Genomic DNA, 18,034 nt, shown 5'->3' on the forward strand with positions numbered 1-18,034 from the left:
ATCTGTAAAACAGGTTCAGGATTCAGATTATTAATTCATCACCTGCTGGTGAGAGAGAGTGCCTGTGGGATGTCAAAAGTGTTGGAGATAACAGTTGGTTTTTGATGCACTGTAGACCATGGTCTCTCTTTGGGGGCTTTGCTGTTGCTTGCATGGCAGGTGGTGGGAATGATGAACAAACTCATTCGTAAGGCCAGTGACGTTGTGGGGATGGAACTGGACTCTCTGACGGTGGTGTCTGAAAAGAGGATGCTGTCCAAATTGCATGCCATCTTGGACAATGTCTCCCATCCACTACATAATGTACTGGGTGGGCACAGGAATACATTCAGCCAGAGACTCATTCCACCGAGATGTAACACAGCGTCATAGGAAGTCATTCCTGCCTGTGGCCATCAAACTTTACAACTCCTCCCTTGGAGGTTCAGGCACCCTGAGCCAATAGGCTGGTCCTGGACTTATTTCCATCTGGCATAACTTACATATTATTATTTAATTATTTATGGTTTTATATTGCTATATTTATACTCTATTCTTGGTTGGTGCAACTGTAACGAAACCCAGTTTCCCTCGGGATCAATAAAATACAAATCAATCAATACAAATAAAATGCTGATTCTTTATGCTAGAATAAGAGGGGGAGGTTTGATGCTGCTTGCTGCTGCTTGTGCATAGGTGGGGGCTTTGGGGTTCTTACATTTTTTCTATCATTCATTCTTTGGGGTTCTTCTGTTTCGTGGATGTCTGTGGAGAGTGGGAATTTCAGGCTGTACACTGCATACATTCTCTGATATTAAATGGAACCATTGAAACCTACAGTGAAATGCATCATATGTAAGGCAAGCTTTGCATTGAATCTTGGTACACGTGATAATATTAAACTGGTTCCAATGCCAATCGTCCTCACAGCCAGATTCCAGCAGTGAGTACTTCTACCATGTCCTTCGTTGCAAATATCTAACATTTCCTCACTGTCTTAGCAGTGATGAGCAAGTTGGGTTGATGCCATGTTTAATTAGCCTTGTAAGACAGTACCCTGCAGTGCACAGACATCTTTCAGCACTGATTATGAGTTACGACTTAAGAGGAGCTCATAAGTCACACACACCACAAAGTGTCTCATGCTATGATGGTGATGTTCTACAAGAGTGCAGAGCTGTTTAAACCTAGCAAAGGCAATGAATCAGACTCTTGTTACAAACTTCAAAGTGAAGTTATAGCAGAGGGAGTATGTAAGCATTTAAAGCTATCACCTATGCTAACTTTAAAGGTGCAGAGAAGTGCAAGTCCTTAACATGAATGGGGTAATATGATGGCGACGCGACGCAGCGCGCGCGGCCGCTCCGAGATGATATCGTATTTGTAAGTAGGTACTGTGCACAATCCTGATTTGATGGAGACGGACGTGAGAAGCACGGAGGAACATCTGGAGAAACTTCTGAAATGCCCGCTTCGCTGCCGTTGCTACTGTGCGATCGAGAATCTCCGGAGGGAGAGGCCCCAAATCCTCAGCTTTGCCTGTTGCCTGTTGCCGGGGCTGGGGTCGAAGCGCTCGGCAGAGATGGTGCTCGGTGCTCGGTGTCGGAGGGCTGGTTGGAGGCTCGAAGTTTTCAGACGGACTCAAGAGTCGGTTGTGGTCGGATGCTTCCAGGGTGCTGCATCGGCAAGTTTGCGGCGCTGTAAGATCATGGCAGGAAGAGAGTTTCTCTTCCTTCTACTGTCTGCGTGAGATGATGGGACTTTCGAGAGACTTTGAGACTTTTTTATTACCGTGCCCATGGTCTGTTCTTTATCAAACTACGGTATTGCTTTGCACTGTTGTAACTATATGTTATAATTATAATTATGTGGTTTTTGTCAGTTTTTCAGTCTTGGTTTGTCTTGTGTTTCTGTGATATCATTCTGGAGGAACATTGTATCATTTCATAATGCATGCATTACTAAATGACAATAAAAGAGGACTGCGTGTCCTCATAATCTAATCTAATCTAACTGTATGGACACACCTTTATCATCTCAGTTTCATGCTCCCTTATTCAATGTTTATTTGTCTGTTTGTATCACGATGTGGTATGGCATTTCGAATGCACTGCAATGCAAGAACAACATGGGCAAACAGCACTGGGAGCATTCGGAGTCATTTTGCCCCCATGTATAACTGAAGGGTATGCTGACATTCGAGAAGATCCAGAGCAGTTTTCTCTCTAGTTTGTAATGACCAGTGTGCGCAAAAGTCTTGTGCCCAATTTTTTGCCCAGTGACAACAATAGATGTGCACACTGAATAATTTCTTCAATAAAGACAGTATAAATAAGCCAGTTCTAAAATTTGCAGACAAATCACCACGGACACCATCTCGTCAACACCGCCCGCATCAGAAACCCGAAAAGGAAATGTGATTGTGTACGATTGTGAAATATACTTAACATGTTAATCAAGTAGAGGGTGACAACCTCTTGTGCGCCTTTTAAATTCCTTTGTGCACAAGTAGCAAAAGACATACTACTGCGCACACATGCACACCTTAGAGGGAACATTGGTCCAGAGGAGGATTACAAGAACGTTCCCAGGAATGAAAGGGTTAACATATGAAAAGCATTTAGACAATAGACCATAGACAATAGACAACAGGAGCAGGAGTAGGCCATTCGGCCCTTCGAGCCAGCACCGCCATTCACTGTGATCATGGCTGATCATCCACGATCAGTATCCAGTTCCTGCCTTATCCCCATAACCTTTGATTCCGCTATCTTTAAGAGCTCTATCCATCTCTTTCTTGAAAGCATCCAGAGACTTGGCCTCCACAGCCTTCTGGGGCAGAGCATTCCATATATCCACCACTCTCTGGGTGAAAAAGTTTTTCATCAACATTCTAAATGGCCTACCCCTTATTCTTATACTGTGGCCTCTGGTTCTGGATTCACCCATCAGCGGGAACATGCTTCCTGCCTCCAGCGTGTCCAATCCCTTAATAATCTTATATGTTTCAATAAGATCCCCTCTCAGCCTTCTAATTTCCAGAGCATGCAAGCCCAGTCGCTCCAATCTTTCGACATATAACAGTCCTGCCATCCCGGGAATTAACCTTGTGAACCTATGCTGCACTCCCTCAATAGCAAGAATGTCCTTCCTCAAATTTGGAGACCAAAACTGCACACAGTACTCCAGGTGTGGTCTCACCAGGGCACTGTACAGCTGCAGAAGGACCTCTTTGCTCTTATACTCAATTCCCCTTGTTATGAAGGCCAGCATGCTATTAGCTTTCTTCATAGCCTGCTGTACTTGCATGCTTGCTTTCAGTGACTGATGTACAAGAACACCTAGATCTCGTTGTACTTCCCCTTTTCCTAACTTGACTCCATTTAGATAATAATCTGCCTTCCTGTTCTTACCACCAAAGTGGATAACCTCACCATTTATCCACATTAAACTGCATCTGCCATGCATCTGCCCACTCACCCAGCCTGTCCAAGTCACCCTGCATTCTCATAACATCCTCCTCACATTTCACACTGCCACCCAGATTTGTGTCATCGGCAAATTTGCTAATGTTACTTTTAATTCCCTCATCTAAATCATTAATATATATTGTAAACAGCTGCGGTCCCAGCACTGAACCCTGCGGTACCCCACTGGTCACCGCCTGCCATTCCGAAAGGGACCTGTTAATCACTACTCTTTGTTTTCTGTCAGTCAGCCAATTTTCAATCCATGTCAGTACTCTGCCCCCAATACCATGTGCCCTAATTTTCCCCACTAATCTCCTATGTGGGACTTTATCAAAGGCTTTCTGAAAGTCCAGGTACACTACATCCACTGGCTCTCCCTTGTCCATTTTCATAGTTACATCCCCAAAAAATTCCAGAAGATTAGTCAAGCACGATTTCCCCTTCGTAAATCCATGCTGACTCGGACTGATCCTGTTACTGCTATCCATTTGATGGTTATGAGCCTGTATTCAATAGACCTTTGAAGAATCGGGGGAGGGTTTCTCACTGAAACCCACACAAATTCTGAAAGGTATAGAAGGAGGGGCTGGCTGGTGGTGTAGCGGTATCAGCACTGGACTTCAAGGCAGATGGTCCTGAGCTCAAACCCAGCCGGGTCCCAACCTGGGCAGCAGCAGTATCTGCACGAAGGAAAGGCCTGGCAATCTACTTCCGTATCTTGCCATTAAAACCCTATGGACCATGAGGTCACGAAGAGTTGGAGTCGACTTAACAACTACACCACATAGAAAGACAGGATGTTTACAAAGATGGGAGAAGTCTAGGACCAGAGAGCACAGCCTCAGATTAGAAGGACGCCCTTTTAGAACAGAGATGAGGAGGAAATTCTTTAGCCAGAGGGTGGTGAATCTGTGGAATTCATTGGCTCGGACAGCTGTGGAGGCTGAGTCCGTGGGTATATTTAAAGCGGAGGTTGATTGGTTCTTGCTTCGAAAGGTTACCAGGAGACGGCAGGAGAATAGGGTTAACGAGCAGTTTTAAATCATCCTAATAACATAGAGCCTTCATAAACTTTAACACATGTACAGTGTTTCCTTTGTTTGCAAATATCTATTGTTGCTGAATCAAGAGAACAAGGAACAATTTTAAAAATTAATTACACCTGTAGAATTTAGCTCCTACTTAGAGCAAGGCTTTTGTGAAGCATGGTACTGAGTTGCCGTGGAGACACCCAAACTGGATATTGGTGAGTACATCACTGGTGATCTAGAGTCACCTAACAGTTCTGTCAACAGCAGCTGTCACCACTCTACAGTTTCATCTTTATTATAATTACAAAACACAAGCAATTACATTATTTTTCCACTTGGTTGTCTTCACAACTACTGTCCTTCTCTGAATGAGCAAAACAACGATGTGAAACTATACTCAGTGGCCACTTTATTAAATACACCCGTACATCTGCTCGTTAATGCAAATATCCAATCAGCAAATCGTGTGGCAGCAACTGAAGGTATTAAAGCATGCAGACACGGTCAAGAGGTCCAGTTGTTGTTCAGCCCAAACATCAGCACAGGGAAGAAAGGTGATCTGAGTGACTTTGACTGCGGTATGATTGTTGGTGCCAGATGGAGTGGTTTGAGCATCTCAGATCTGCTGATCTCCTGGAGTTTTCATGCACGACAGTGTCTAGAGTTTTACAGAGAACAGTGCAAAAAGCAAAAAAACATCCGGTGAGCAACAGTTCTGTGGGCAAAAATGTCTTTTTAGTGAGAGAGGTCAGAGGAGAAAGACCAGATTGGTTCAAGCTTATAGGAGGACGACAGCAACTCAAATAGCAATGTATGACAACAGTGTTGTGCAGAAGAGCAGTCTCTGAATACACAACATATCAGGCCTTGAAGTGGATGGGTTACAACAGTAAAAGGCCACAAACATACACTCAGTGGCCATTTTATTAAGTACAGGAGGCACCTAATAAAATGACCACTGAGTATAGATTCAACCTTTACACAAAGATGATTAGGATTTGCAAAGGTTACCAATAAACAAACATTATCTACAAACCTTTCAGCTCTCCTACACCTTGCCCAGATAGGAAACTGATATTCATTACACTTGATTTAATTCTGAAGAAAAGGTCTTCCAAAACACCCCTTAAGAAAGCTTATGGGGTGTTAGGTTTCATAAGTCGAGGGATAGAGTTTAAGAGTCGCGATGTAATGATGCAGCTCTATAAAACTCTGGTTAGGCCACACTTGGAGTATTGTGTCCAGTTCTGGTCACCTCACTATAGGAAGGATGTGGAAGCATTGGAAAGGGTACAGAGGAGATTTACCAGGATGCTGCCTGGTTTAGAGAGTATGCATTATGATCAGAGATTAAGGGAGCTAGGGCTTTACTCTTTGGAGAGAAGGAGGATGAGAGGAGACGTGATAGAGGTGTACAAGATATTAAGAGGAATAGATAGAGTGGATAGCCAGCGCCTCTTCCCCAGGGCACCACTGCTCAATACAAGAGGGCATGGCTTTAAGGTAAGGGGTGGGAAATTCAAGGGGGATATTAGAGGAAGGTTTTTTGGTGGTTGGTGCGTGGAATGCACTGCCTGAGTCAGTGGTGGAGGCAGATACACTAGTGAAGTTTAAGAGACTACTAGACAGGTATATGGAGGAATTTAAGGTGGAGGCTTATATGGGAGGCAGGGTTTGAGGGTCGGCACAACATTGTGGGCCGAACAGCCTGTAATGTGCTGTACTATTCTATGTTCTATGTTCTAAAATGAAACACAAATCACTAAATGTAAAAGATCTTTTGAAGTCAAGAGTAAATGCAGTTCTCTCTAACACTCCTTTGGCGCAGCACTGAGCAGAATTTAAAGTTCAAAGTAAATTTACTATCAAAGTACATGTGTGTCACCATATATTGCCCTGAGATTCATTTTCTTGTGGGCATTCACAGTAAGTACAAAGAAGCAACAGTATCGATGAAAATGCACACAAGTGTGGACAAACAACCAATGTGTAAAAGACAACAAAGTGTGCAAATATAAAAGAGACAAAAAAGTAATAATAATAAGCAATAAATATCGAGCAGGAGATGTATAATCCTTAAAAGTGGATCTATTGATTCAGGGTTGGGGTGAGTGTAGCTATCCCCTCTGGTTCAAGAGCCTGATGGTTGAGGGGTAATAACTATTCCTGAACCTGGTGGTGTGGGTCCTGAGGCTCCTGGACGTCCATCCTGATGGCAGCAGAGTGAAGAGAGCACGGCCTCGATGGTGGGGTCCCTGATGACTAATTCATCATGCCTTATAAACTGAGCAAACAGTTTATCCATACATCACACTTCCAAATAATGAAGCAGGTTATTTATAATTCATAAAATGGGAACCAGCCTGAACAATTGATTATACAATGTGTCACACACAAGGCTATTGGTCAGAAAAGTCAATTTGTTTACTTTGCACAAACCTCAGCATTGATTAACATTTCTATAAATCTTAATATAGAGCAAATAGTCCTCAACAATTTCTGCACTCACAGTCTTCAGACCCTAAAATACCAAGTCTGCTGTTGCAACTGAGCAACTCAGAAGTTCATTTTATCCTTGTTCTTGCAAAAAGAGAGCTGCTGATTTTTGTTTCTCCCTTAAGGAGGGCATCGTTTTATTTTGAACAAGTTATTGAAACAGCGCACTTATCACCCAGGTTACAACCAGTCCATATCAAATTGGAGTCACATTTAATCTCAGTATCCATAGCAATCAATATGAAAATGATGGTTGCCCTTTGTTTCAATATATACAAAGTACCAACCAGCACCTCCGCTAAGTGATACATTGCCTACCTGAATGTTGTCAAATGATGTTTTGTTTGTGACATCATAGAGCAGCAACAGAGCTGAGGAGAGAAAAGAGGCCATTTACAAAAATTAATCTTTTCATGGGATTAATGTACAAGAAAAAAATGGTGCATTAACAGTAAGAAACCAAATACACAGGGTTATGGCAACATACAACATATAATGATTAATGTAAAACTGTCAAACACGAGGAAATCTGCAGATGCTAGAATTTCAAGCAACACACACAAAATGTTGGTGGAACGCAGCAGGCAAGGCAGCACCTATAGGAAGAGGTACAGTCGACGTTTCAGGCCGAGACCCTTCGTCAGGACTAACTGAAGGAAGAGTTAGTAAGAGATTTGAAAGTGGGAGGGGGAGGGGGAGATCCAAAATCATAGGAGAAGACAGGAGGGGGAGGGATGGAGTCAAGAGCTGGACAGGTGATTGGCAAAAGGGATATGAGAGGATCATGGGACAGGAGGCCCAGGGAGAAAGACAAGGGGGAGGAGGGGAAACCCAGAGGATGGGCAAGGGGTATAGTGACAGGGACAGAGGGAGAAAAAGTGAGAGAGAAAAAGAATGTGTGTATATAAATAAATAAAATAACGGGTGGGGTACGAGGGGGAGGTGGGGCATTAGTGGAAGTTTGAGAAGTCAATGTTCATGCCATCATGTTGGAGTCTACCCAGACAGAATATAAGGTATTGTTCCTCCAACCTGAGTGTGGCTTCATCTTTACAGTAGAGGAGGCCGTGTATAGACATGTCAGAATGGGAATGGGGCGTGGAATTAAAATGTGTGGCCACTGGGAGATCCTGCTTTCTCTGGCGGACAGAGCATAGGTGTTCAGCAAAATGATCTCCCAGTCTGTGTCGGGTCTTGCCAATATATAGAAGGCTGCATCGGGAGCACCGGACGCAGTATATCACCCCAGCCGACTCACAGGTGAAGTGTTGCCTCACCTGGAAGGACTGTCTGGGGCCCTGAATGGTGGTAAGGGAGGAATGTAAAATTGTCTGTAGTTTTATGAGAGGGCATGCCTGATCGGATAGTTCTTTCAAACAAGACCTGCAGAGACATGATGGACTGAATAGACTGCCGATGTGACGTGAGATTCAAAAGGGCAGAAACCCATCACAGGTTGAACAGAAAACATAGAACATTACAGCACAGTACAGGCCCTTTGGGCTTACAACTTTGCACTGACCCTTTAACCTTTCGTAAAACTTCATCACTTCCATACCACTTCAGTTCTGAAGCTATTTGCTTTCACAATGTGTTTTTCTCTGTACATTAGATGTTTGACAATTTTTAAATGAGTTCTATTGGATTTCTTTTGTTTTGTGGCTACCTTCAAGAAGATGAATCTCAAGGTTGTATAATGTGTACATAAATTGATGATTAATGTACTTTGAACTTTGCACCTACTCTAAGATCAATCTATCGCTTCGATCTCACATAGCCCTCTATTTTTTCTTTCATCCATGTGCCTTTTTAAGACTCTCTTAAATGTCCCTAATGGCTTAACGTTGTGGGCCAAAGGGCCTGTACTGTTCTATATTCTGCATCCTCTTTTCCTTTCCACTACCTCGATGTGATTACGTCAGGAATGATCTGTCTGGATGGCATGCAAAACAAAAGATTTTCACTGTATCTCAGTACGGGTGACAATATTAACCCAACACCAGTACCAGTGAGGAATCTCCATTTCAGCTCTCCTAGACAGGGTGAAACAGCTCTGCAAATCTGTAAATCTACACTTGACTGGTTCTCCTTATTGGAAACTGACTACTCATTCATTGTGATCTGGATATACAATACCACGCAAAAGTCTTGGACACGTATCTAGCTAGGGTGCCAAGACTTTTGCATAGTACTGTAGTAATTTTATGTACTGCACTGTGCTTCTGCTGCAAAAAAACCAAAATTTTATGACATGTGTGAGTGATGATAAACCTGATTCTGATATGGGTCTCTATTGTGGACTGAGAGTGGGAAGGGGGCCGGGAGAGGAGAATCATGGTTGGGAAAAGGGGAAGGGAGAGGGGAGGGAGCAGAAAGCACCAGAGAGACATTCTGTAATGATCAATAAACCAATTGTTTGAAATCAAGCAACATTGCCTGGTGTGTCAAGTCGGTGTATCTGCACCCACGCCACCCCACCCCGGCACTTCTCCTCTGCCTCTCGTCCCACGCGCTCCACCCTCACCATTCCCAATATCCTTTGCTCCCACCAGATTTACAAACCAGCTCTCCGCTCCTTGTCAAATAGAGTACTGTGCAAAAGTCTTTGGCAATTTAAATGCACAAAATCTCTAGCCAGATTCCCCTCTACTCTCACTCCTCTGAGAATAAGGGAAGGCAAATAAATGTAGACTTTGGCACATACAAAGATAAATAGTTAGGTCAAAGTTAAAAATAAATTTTTAATCAAAGTACATTTTAGTCATCATATACTATCTTGTGGTTAATTTTCTTGCAGGGATTTAGAAGAGAGAATGGATATACATTAACGATCTGGAAAAAGGGACCAAGTGTAATGTATCTAAGTTTGCTGATGATACTAAATAGAGTGGAAAAGCAAATTGTGCAGAAGACACGGAGAATCTGCAGAGAGATATAGATAGGTTAAGTGAGTGGGCAAGGGTCTGGCAGATGGAGTGGAATGTTGGTAAATGTGAGGTCATCCACTTTGGAAGGGAAAATGGAAGAGCAGATTATTATTTAAATGGTAAAAATTGCAGCATGCTGCTGGGCAGAGGGGCTTGGGAGTGCTTGTGCATGAATTGCAAAAGGTAGGTTTGCAGATGCAGCAGGCTATCAAGAAGCCCAATGGAATGTTGGCCTTCATTGCTAGAGGGATTGAATTTAAGAGCAGGGAGGTTATTCTGCAACCGTACAGGATACTGGTGAGGCCGCACGTGGAGTACTGCATGAAGTTTTGGTCTCCATACTTGAAGAAGGATATACTGGCTTTGGAGGCAGTGCAGAGGAGGTTCACCAGGTTGATTCCAGAGATGAGGAGGTTAGTCTATGAGGAGAGATTGAGTCACCTGGGACTGTACACACTGAAATTCAGAAGAATGAGAGGAGATCTCACAGAAATATATAAAATTATGGAAGGAATAGATAAGATAGAGGCAGGAAAGTTGTTTCTACTGGTAGGTGAGACTAGAACTAGGGGACATAGCCTCAAGATTCAGGGGAGTAGATTTAGGACGGAGATGAGGAGGAGCTGCTCTTCCCAGAGAGTGTTAAATCTGTGGAATTCTCTGCCCAATGAAGCAGTGGAAGCTACCTCAGTAAATATATTTAAGACAAGGTTGGATAGATTTTTGCACAGTTGGGGAATTAAGGGTTATGGGGAAAAGGAAAGTAGGTAGAGATGAGTCCATGGCCGGATCAGCTATGATCTTATTGAATGGTGGAGCAGGCTCAACGGGCCAGATGGCCTACTCCTGCTCCTATTTCTACCATCCTATTAATACCATCTATAAATTTGCTGACGATTGTTGGTAGAATCTCAGGTGGTGACGAGGGGGCGTACAGGAGTGAGATATGCCAACTAGTGGAGTGGTGCCGCAGCAACAACCTGGCACTCAACGTCAGTAAGATGAAAGAGCTGATTGTGGACTTCTGGAGGGTAAGATGAAGGAACACATACCAATCCTCATAGAGGGATCAGAAGTGGAGAGAGTGAGCAGTTTCAAGTTCCTGGGTGTTTAGATCTCTGAGGATCTAACCTGGTCCCAACCAATTTTTATAAAGAAGGCAAGACGGCAGCTATACTTTATTAGGAGTTTGAAGAGATTTGGCACATCAACAAATACATTCAAGAACTTCTATTGTACCGTGGACAGGCTGCATCACTGTCTGGTATGGAAGGGCTACTGCACAGGACCGAAAGAAGTTGCAGGAGGTTGTAAATCTAGTCAGCTCCATCTTGGGTACTAGCCTACAAAGTACTCAGGACATCTTTAGGGAGTGGTGTTTCAGAAAGGTAGCGTCCATTATTAAGGACCTCCAGCACCCAGGGCATGCCCTTTTCTCACTGTTACCATCAGGTAGGAGATACAGAAGCCTGAAGGCACACACTCAGCGATTCAGGAACAGCTTATTCCCCTCTGCCATCCAATTCCTAAATGGACATTGAAGCTTTGGACACTACCTCACTTTTTTTTATATACAATATTTCTGCTTTTGCACATTTTAAAAAATCTGTTCAATATATGTAATTGATTTACTTGTTTATTTATTATTATCATTTATTTATTTATTTTTCTATGCTATGGTCATGTATTGCATTGAACTGCTGCTGGTAAGTTAACAAACTTCACATCACATGCCAGTGATAATAAACCTGATTCTGATTATGTTCTTATGTTATGTAAAATAAAGGAATAGAATCGAATTTATGATAAACTATACATAAAGACAAACAACTGATGTGTAAAAGATGACAAATTGTGTAAATAAAGAAGAAGTGCTGAGTTACAGGGTCCTTAAAACTGAGTCTGTAGGTTATGGCATTAGTTCAGAGTGGAGTTGAGTGAAGTTATGCACATTGGTTCAGTAGCCCGATGGCTGTAGGGTATTAACTATTCCTGAGCTTGGTAGTGAGGACCTAAGACTGATGATAATAGAGTAACTTTCTGAATCTGGTGGTGTGGACCTCAGACTCCTGTACCTCCTGCTCAATGATAGTAGGGTAACTGTTCCTGAACCTGGTCATGTACGACCTAAGGTTCCTGCACCTATTCCTCGAAGGTAGTGGGACAATAGCTATTCCTGAATCTGGTCGTGTGGGACCTAAGGCTCCAGTACCTCCTTCCTGACGCCAGTGGGGTAATAACTGTCCCTGAACTTGGTGGCGTGGGATCTAAGGATCCCAGGTGCACAGCCTCGCTATTACCTGCTTCAGTGCCATCTGCAGTATAAGCGAGCCACTTCATCTTTATTCAACGTGAAGTGCCTCACATCTGCTGTGTGTGATAATCGCATCCAAAGAATGATTAACTTGGGCTTGTGTGAGACAAATAGCGCAGTTGATCCCTGTGGGGAGCCAGGTTGTAAACCACTTTCCTGGTCGCTTTAGCTTGGAGACAGCGAGCACATTCTGTTTAATCAGTTCACAACTCTTCTGATTCCTCAGAAGACTGTAATGTCAGAAGCTGTAGGAAACAGGGGTGTCCTTGCAAGGACACTTCCTCTCTTACTCAGTGACCTTCAGTATTTCAACCGAGGTAAAAGGACCATTTTCTTTGCCCTCTATCTTTGCATCATCAGTAAATGTGACTAAAATATACGCAGTTTCTTTATCTTAGTCACTAAATACAGCACGGGTTACAGATCTGACCCACTTATCTTCCTTCTCCTTCTCTTGTCCCGTTGCCTTTTTGGGACAATCCCATCGGGATCGAGGACAACATGCTTCAGTTCCAGATCTGCTGGTTCTGACATTGTAGACCTAGTTAGTCTCATCACGGACACAACCCTCCCCACCAGTGAGGAGATCTTCAAGAGGTGGTACCTCAAGAAGGTGCGTCCACCATGAAGAATCCTCACCCATCCACAACACTGTCAATAGTTTTGGGCCCCATATCTCGGAAAGGACATGCTGTCATTGGGGAGAGTCCAGGGGAGGTTCATGAGGATGATTCTGGGAATAAAGGGGTTAACATATGAGGAGCTTTTGGCAGCTTTGGGCCTGTACTCACCGGAATTTGGAAGAATGCGGGGCGGGGGGGGAGTGGAATTCTCACTGAAACCTACCGAAAGTTGAAAGGACTATATAGGGTGGATGTGAAGAGGATGTTTCCTATGGAGAGGGTATCCAGAACTACTGGACACAGCCTAAAAATTATGGGGCAACCTTTTAGAAGAGAGGTAAGGAGGATTTTTTTTTAGTCAGAGAGTAGTGAATCTGTGGAATGCTCTGCCACAGACTGTGGTGGAGGCCAAGTCCATGGGTATACTTAAGGTGGAAGTTGATCGTTTCCTGATTGGTCAGGGCATCAAAAGATATGGCAAAAAGGCAGGTGTATGGAGTTGAGTGGGATCCAGGATCGGCCATGATGGAATGGCAGAGCAGACTCGATGGGCTGAATGGCCTAATTCTGCTCCTATGTCTTATGATCTTATTCTCTCTTCACGTTACCATCATCAGGGAGGAGTACAGGATATACTGATTGGAGGCACCCACACTCAGTGATTCCCCTCCACCATCAGATCTCTAAACAGTCCATAAACTCACGAACACTACGTCGTTATTCCTTTTTTTGCATATTCATTACTGTCCGTTACGCCACTTGCATTGAGGGCAGCAATGAAGGTCCTTCATCTCTGCCAGTGTTCTTTCATCGTATCAGTAGCTTCTTTGTGGTTTTCATCACTGTCAGTCACGCAGGTCCCAGGTGGCATGATGTAGAAGGGACCTTCATTGTGTTTCCGTAACAATTTTGATTTACCAGCCTGGGTTGTTAACCCTGAGCTGAACCCCCAAACCTGGAGGACCGTAGGCCACTCTTAGTCTGCCCTCTACCCTTTGACCCTGCTAAGAGCTCAAGCATAAAGACCATGTAACCTACTCTAGAAACTGCCTAGAATTTCCCTACTGCATAGCCCTCTATTTTTCTAAACTCCATGTACCTAAGAGTCTCTTAAAAGATCTTATTGTATCCACCTCCACCTTCATCACTGGCAGTGCATTCCACACACTCACCACTTTCTGTGTGGAAAACTTACCTCTGACATCACCTCTGTACCTACTTCCAAGCACCTTAAAACTATGCCCTCTCGTGCTAGCCATTTCAGCCCTGGGAAAAAGCCTCTGGTTATCCACACGATCAATGCTTCTCATCATCTTATACACCTCTGTCAGGTCACCTCTCATCCTCCATCGCTCCAAGAAGAAAAATCCAAGTTCACTCAACCTTTTCTCATAAGGCATGCTCCCCAATCCAGGCAACATCCTTGTAAATCTCCTCTGCATCCTTTCTCTGGTTTCCACATCCCTCCTGTAGTGAGGTGACCAGAACTGAACACAGTACTCCAAGTGGGGTCTGACTAAGGTCTTATGTAGCTGCAACATTACCTCATCATGGCTCTAAACAAATTTCATGACAAACGTCAACGATAATAAATCTGATTTAGAGGTTCTGTTTCTGACCTTTGAGGCCAAGTTGGAAATCGTAGAGTCTGCCACAGATGGGGCAGAAGTTGTCTGACAAGGTAGGTGGATGGCTAGATTGTGAGCTGATCTGCTTCTTTGGCCAGTTATACGGCATGTCTGTGGGCTCCCAATGTTCTCAATGACATCCCGAATGGACATTCTTTCTCCACTCTGAGTGACCATGGGCCTGAGATTGCGAGGGATTAGTGGGGATGTTGCATTCCAAGAAGTCTTTGGGACTGGTAATCACTTCCCATGAGCTGATGCACATTGGAGAGTCAAACCAACGTAGGACTTATACCTGTAATTTGCTGTTTGGAGATTGTTTGGCTGTTACCGCACTCTGCCATCTCCAAAAAGGATTCTGGGAGGCAGAGGTGGGGAGTGCAGCAGGTGTAGGACAGGGAGCAAGCTGATGCTTGACTCCACTTCACCAATTAGAGTGGCGTGGGAGATTGAAGCATCAAGGAGAATGCGGAAGCTTGGAGATCGTTTGGGTGCTTCAACACGCTGCAGTCTCCGAGAGGATTCCAGGAGGTAGAGGCAGAGTGCGCAAATTTCAAGGTGAGAAGGCTGCAGGATGTGGTGCAAGCCATTGTTCAACTCCATTTTGCCGATCGAAGCAATGAGGGCGACTGTGGAGGGCGAGCACCGGCTGCTTGTCTTTTGATAGCTCTGCCACAGAGAGGGAAAGGTCTGCCATTGGGTCCCAGAGAATGTTGCACAGTTTTTCTGCATTTTGGATGTGGACTTGGACTATAGACTTTTTTTTCCCATCTTATAGCTTTTTATATTCTGTGTTTTTCACCTGATCCTTCTTGTTATTTTGTGTGGGGAAGGGGATTTGGGGGTCGATGTTCTGTTTTGTTCATTCTCTTTTGTGCGGGAGAAGGACTTGGGGATTGATGTGCCTGTTCCGTTTTGTTCGGTTATTTTGTGAGCAGGAGAAAGAATTTGAGGGTTGATGTCCCTTTTCCATTTTTCTTCTTTTTTTTACATGGGGAGGGTGTTGGTGATCGTGCTGCCTTTCTTTTCTTTCTTGGTTTCATGGCAAGCCAAAGAAGAAGAATTTCATGTTGTATATTTTGATAATAAATGAACCTTTGAACTTTGAGTTTTTAAGACCATAAGATACAGGAGCAAAATTAGGATACAGTATTCAGCCCATCGAGTGTACACCTCCATTCAGTCAGAGCTGATTTCTTATCCCTATCAACCCCATTTTCCTGTCTTCTCCCTGTAAATTATAAATGAAGCCGCACTTGGGATACTGTGTGTGGTTTGGGGACACCCTGTAACAGGAAACACATGGCTAAACTGGAAAGTGTGCAGAATAGCTTTACAAGGACATTACCGGCAACTGAGTCATAGGAAAAGTTTGTCTAGGCTAGGTCTGCATTCCTTGGAACATTGGAGAATGAGAGGTAATCTTAGATTAGATTAGATTATGAGGACACGCAGTCCTCTTTTATTGTCATTTAGTAATGCATGCATTAAGAAATGATACAATGTTCCTCCAGAATGATATCACAGAAACTTATAGAAGTGTTTAAATTAATAATAGACATGGAAAAGTTGTATGGTAATGGACAGAGAGTCTACTATGGGAGTTTGGTATCAGCGTTGTGCTGAACAAGACATTGGTGAGGCTGAATTCGGAATACCGTGCACAGTTTTGGTTACCCTGTTATAGGAAAGATGCTTCTAAGCTGGAAACAGTACAGAAAAGATTTACGATGATGTTGCCAAGACTTGAGGAACTGGGCTATAGGGAAATATTGGGCTGGCTAGGACTTTGGAGAGGTGACCTTGTAAAATCATGAGGAGCCTTGACGCTTTTTACAAATGGCTCAAATGGTTCAATTTAATATCAGAAAATGTATACAGCACACAACCTGAAATTCTCACTCTTCACAGACATCCACAAAACAAGAAACCCTAAAGAATGAATGATAGAGTGTCAGAACCCCCAAAGCCCACCTCCCCCTCCCATTGCACAACCAGCACAAAAGCATCAACCCTCCCACTCAACCCCCCCAACTGCACCAGAAGCCCAAATACCCCTCCACCATGCAAGCAATAGCAGAAGCCCCCAAAGAGACCTTGACCTAGAGTCCATGAAAAACGACAGTCTAGGCATAAACAGAAGAGATTCTGTACACGCCAGAAATCCAGATTAATGCATAGGCAATAGAGAATTGGGCCAGCTGGTGGCACAGTGACATCAGCGCCAGAGTCCGGAGCGAAGGCTTCCGAGTTCGAATGCAGTCGGGCCGCTCCCGGGCATGCTTTCCATTCAGCTCGCAACTCAGCCCCATAAAAAAAACTGCGCTGTGAGAAGGACATGGGGGACCACTCACAGAATCTTTCCTCCAAGATCACCACTTGAAAAGTGGTCGCCGAGGCTCTTGAATTAGTTTAAGGGCTGGAGGGCCTGTTCCTGTGCCATACTATAATACCTTAAGACACAGGAGCAGAATTAGGCTCTTTGGCCCATCTGTTCTATGCTTTATCCCTTTGGGTCCACAGATGCCACTGAGTTCCTCCAATGGTCTGATTTTCTGTTGTGAATGAAAAGACATTTATGTGTCTCTCTTTCTGTTCAGTTTGCAATCAACAGGCTGACAGAAACTGCCAACTGCTGTGTCCATTTGCCCTGAAGTGCCAGATATTCTCTGTACCAGCCAGGAGTTAATGACTTCTCACGCACACTTGAGACCTGTCATTCTGCCAGACGATGCTGGCAAATTATAGCCCCAGACCAACAGCAACCATCTCTGAGGTAAAGATTTCATCAGCTGTAGGGCTGGGCACTGCTCAGCTTCAAAATAGAATAATTCCCCTCTTCAATCCACTTCGAACAAAATCATCGCAATATTATCCTTTCTGAAATCCTCCTCCTCTTGAAACATTCCCTTAATTAATACCCTGTGCATCTGCTACATGTGTAAGTGTGTCAGTTGTAAGTTGCAGGGGCTGATGTAGGTGTTGAACTCAATTAAAAATCTCATTAGCATTCCTGGTTAGCTTCCAGCGCCAAATGAAATGAATGTCACAACAAGTCTTTTTTTCCCTCCCCTCGCCAGCCTTGCAAAGATTATGAAAGCGTTTTCTGCCACTTTGCCATCGGACTGAGTAATCCAGTTACAGTTGTCCGGTGCTGCCTTACGTCAATAAGGGGAGGGAGCAAAGTTTTCCGTGCAGGTGGTTTCAAGTAGGCAAACAATGCAACAGGTGTTGGAGCACAACCTTCCACTCAACTTCATCAGGACCAACGAGCTGATTGTGGACTTTAGACGAGCGGACATGAAACAAGCCAAACAGCGATCAAAAGAACAACTTCAAGTTTTGGGTGACAATATCTCTGAGGATCTAACCTGGTCCCAACATATCGATGCAGCTATAAAGAAGGCAAGACAGCGGCTACATTTCATTAGGAGTTTGAAGAGGTTTGGTTTGTCCCCTAAAATGCTCAAAAAGTACTGACGTACCATGGAGAGCATTCTGACAGGATGTATCACTGTCTGGTGGGGGGGGGGTTCTATTGCACAGGATCGAATGAATCTACAGAA

The 18,034-nt window shown here is 43.9% G+C and overlaps 1 protein-coding gene across 1 annotated transcript in view; it reads right to left on the bottom strand.

Annotated features, from left to right (window-relative positions):
• LOC134351405 (ras-related protein Rab-26-like) overlaps positions 1–18,034 on the bottom strand; it is a 441,889-nt gene that overhangs the window by 171,089 nt on the left and 252,766 nt on the right. The window contains exon 5 of the mRNA XM_063057505.1: positions 7,295–7,347. Within this exon, the coding sequence (XP_062913575.1) occupies positions 7,295–7,347 (53 nt within the window). The remainder of the gene's footprint in view (positions 1–7,294; positions 7,348–18,034) is intronic.

This window comes from Mobula hypostoma, chromosome 9 (genome assembly GCF_963921235.1).
Source record: "Mobula hypostoma chromosome 9, sMobHyp1.1, whole genome shotgun sequence".
NCBI classification, from domain to species: domain Eukaryota; kingdom Metazoa; phylum Chordata; class Chondrichthyes; order Myliobatiformes; family Myliobatidae; genus Mobula; species Mobula hypostoma.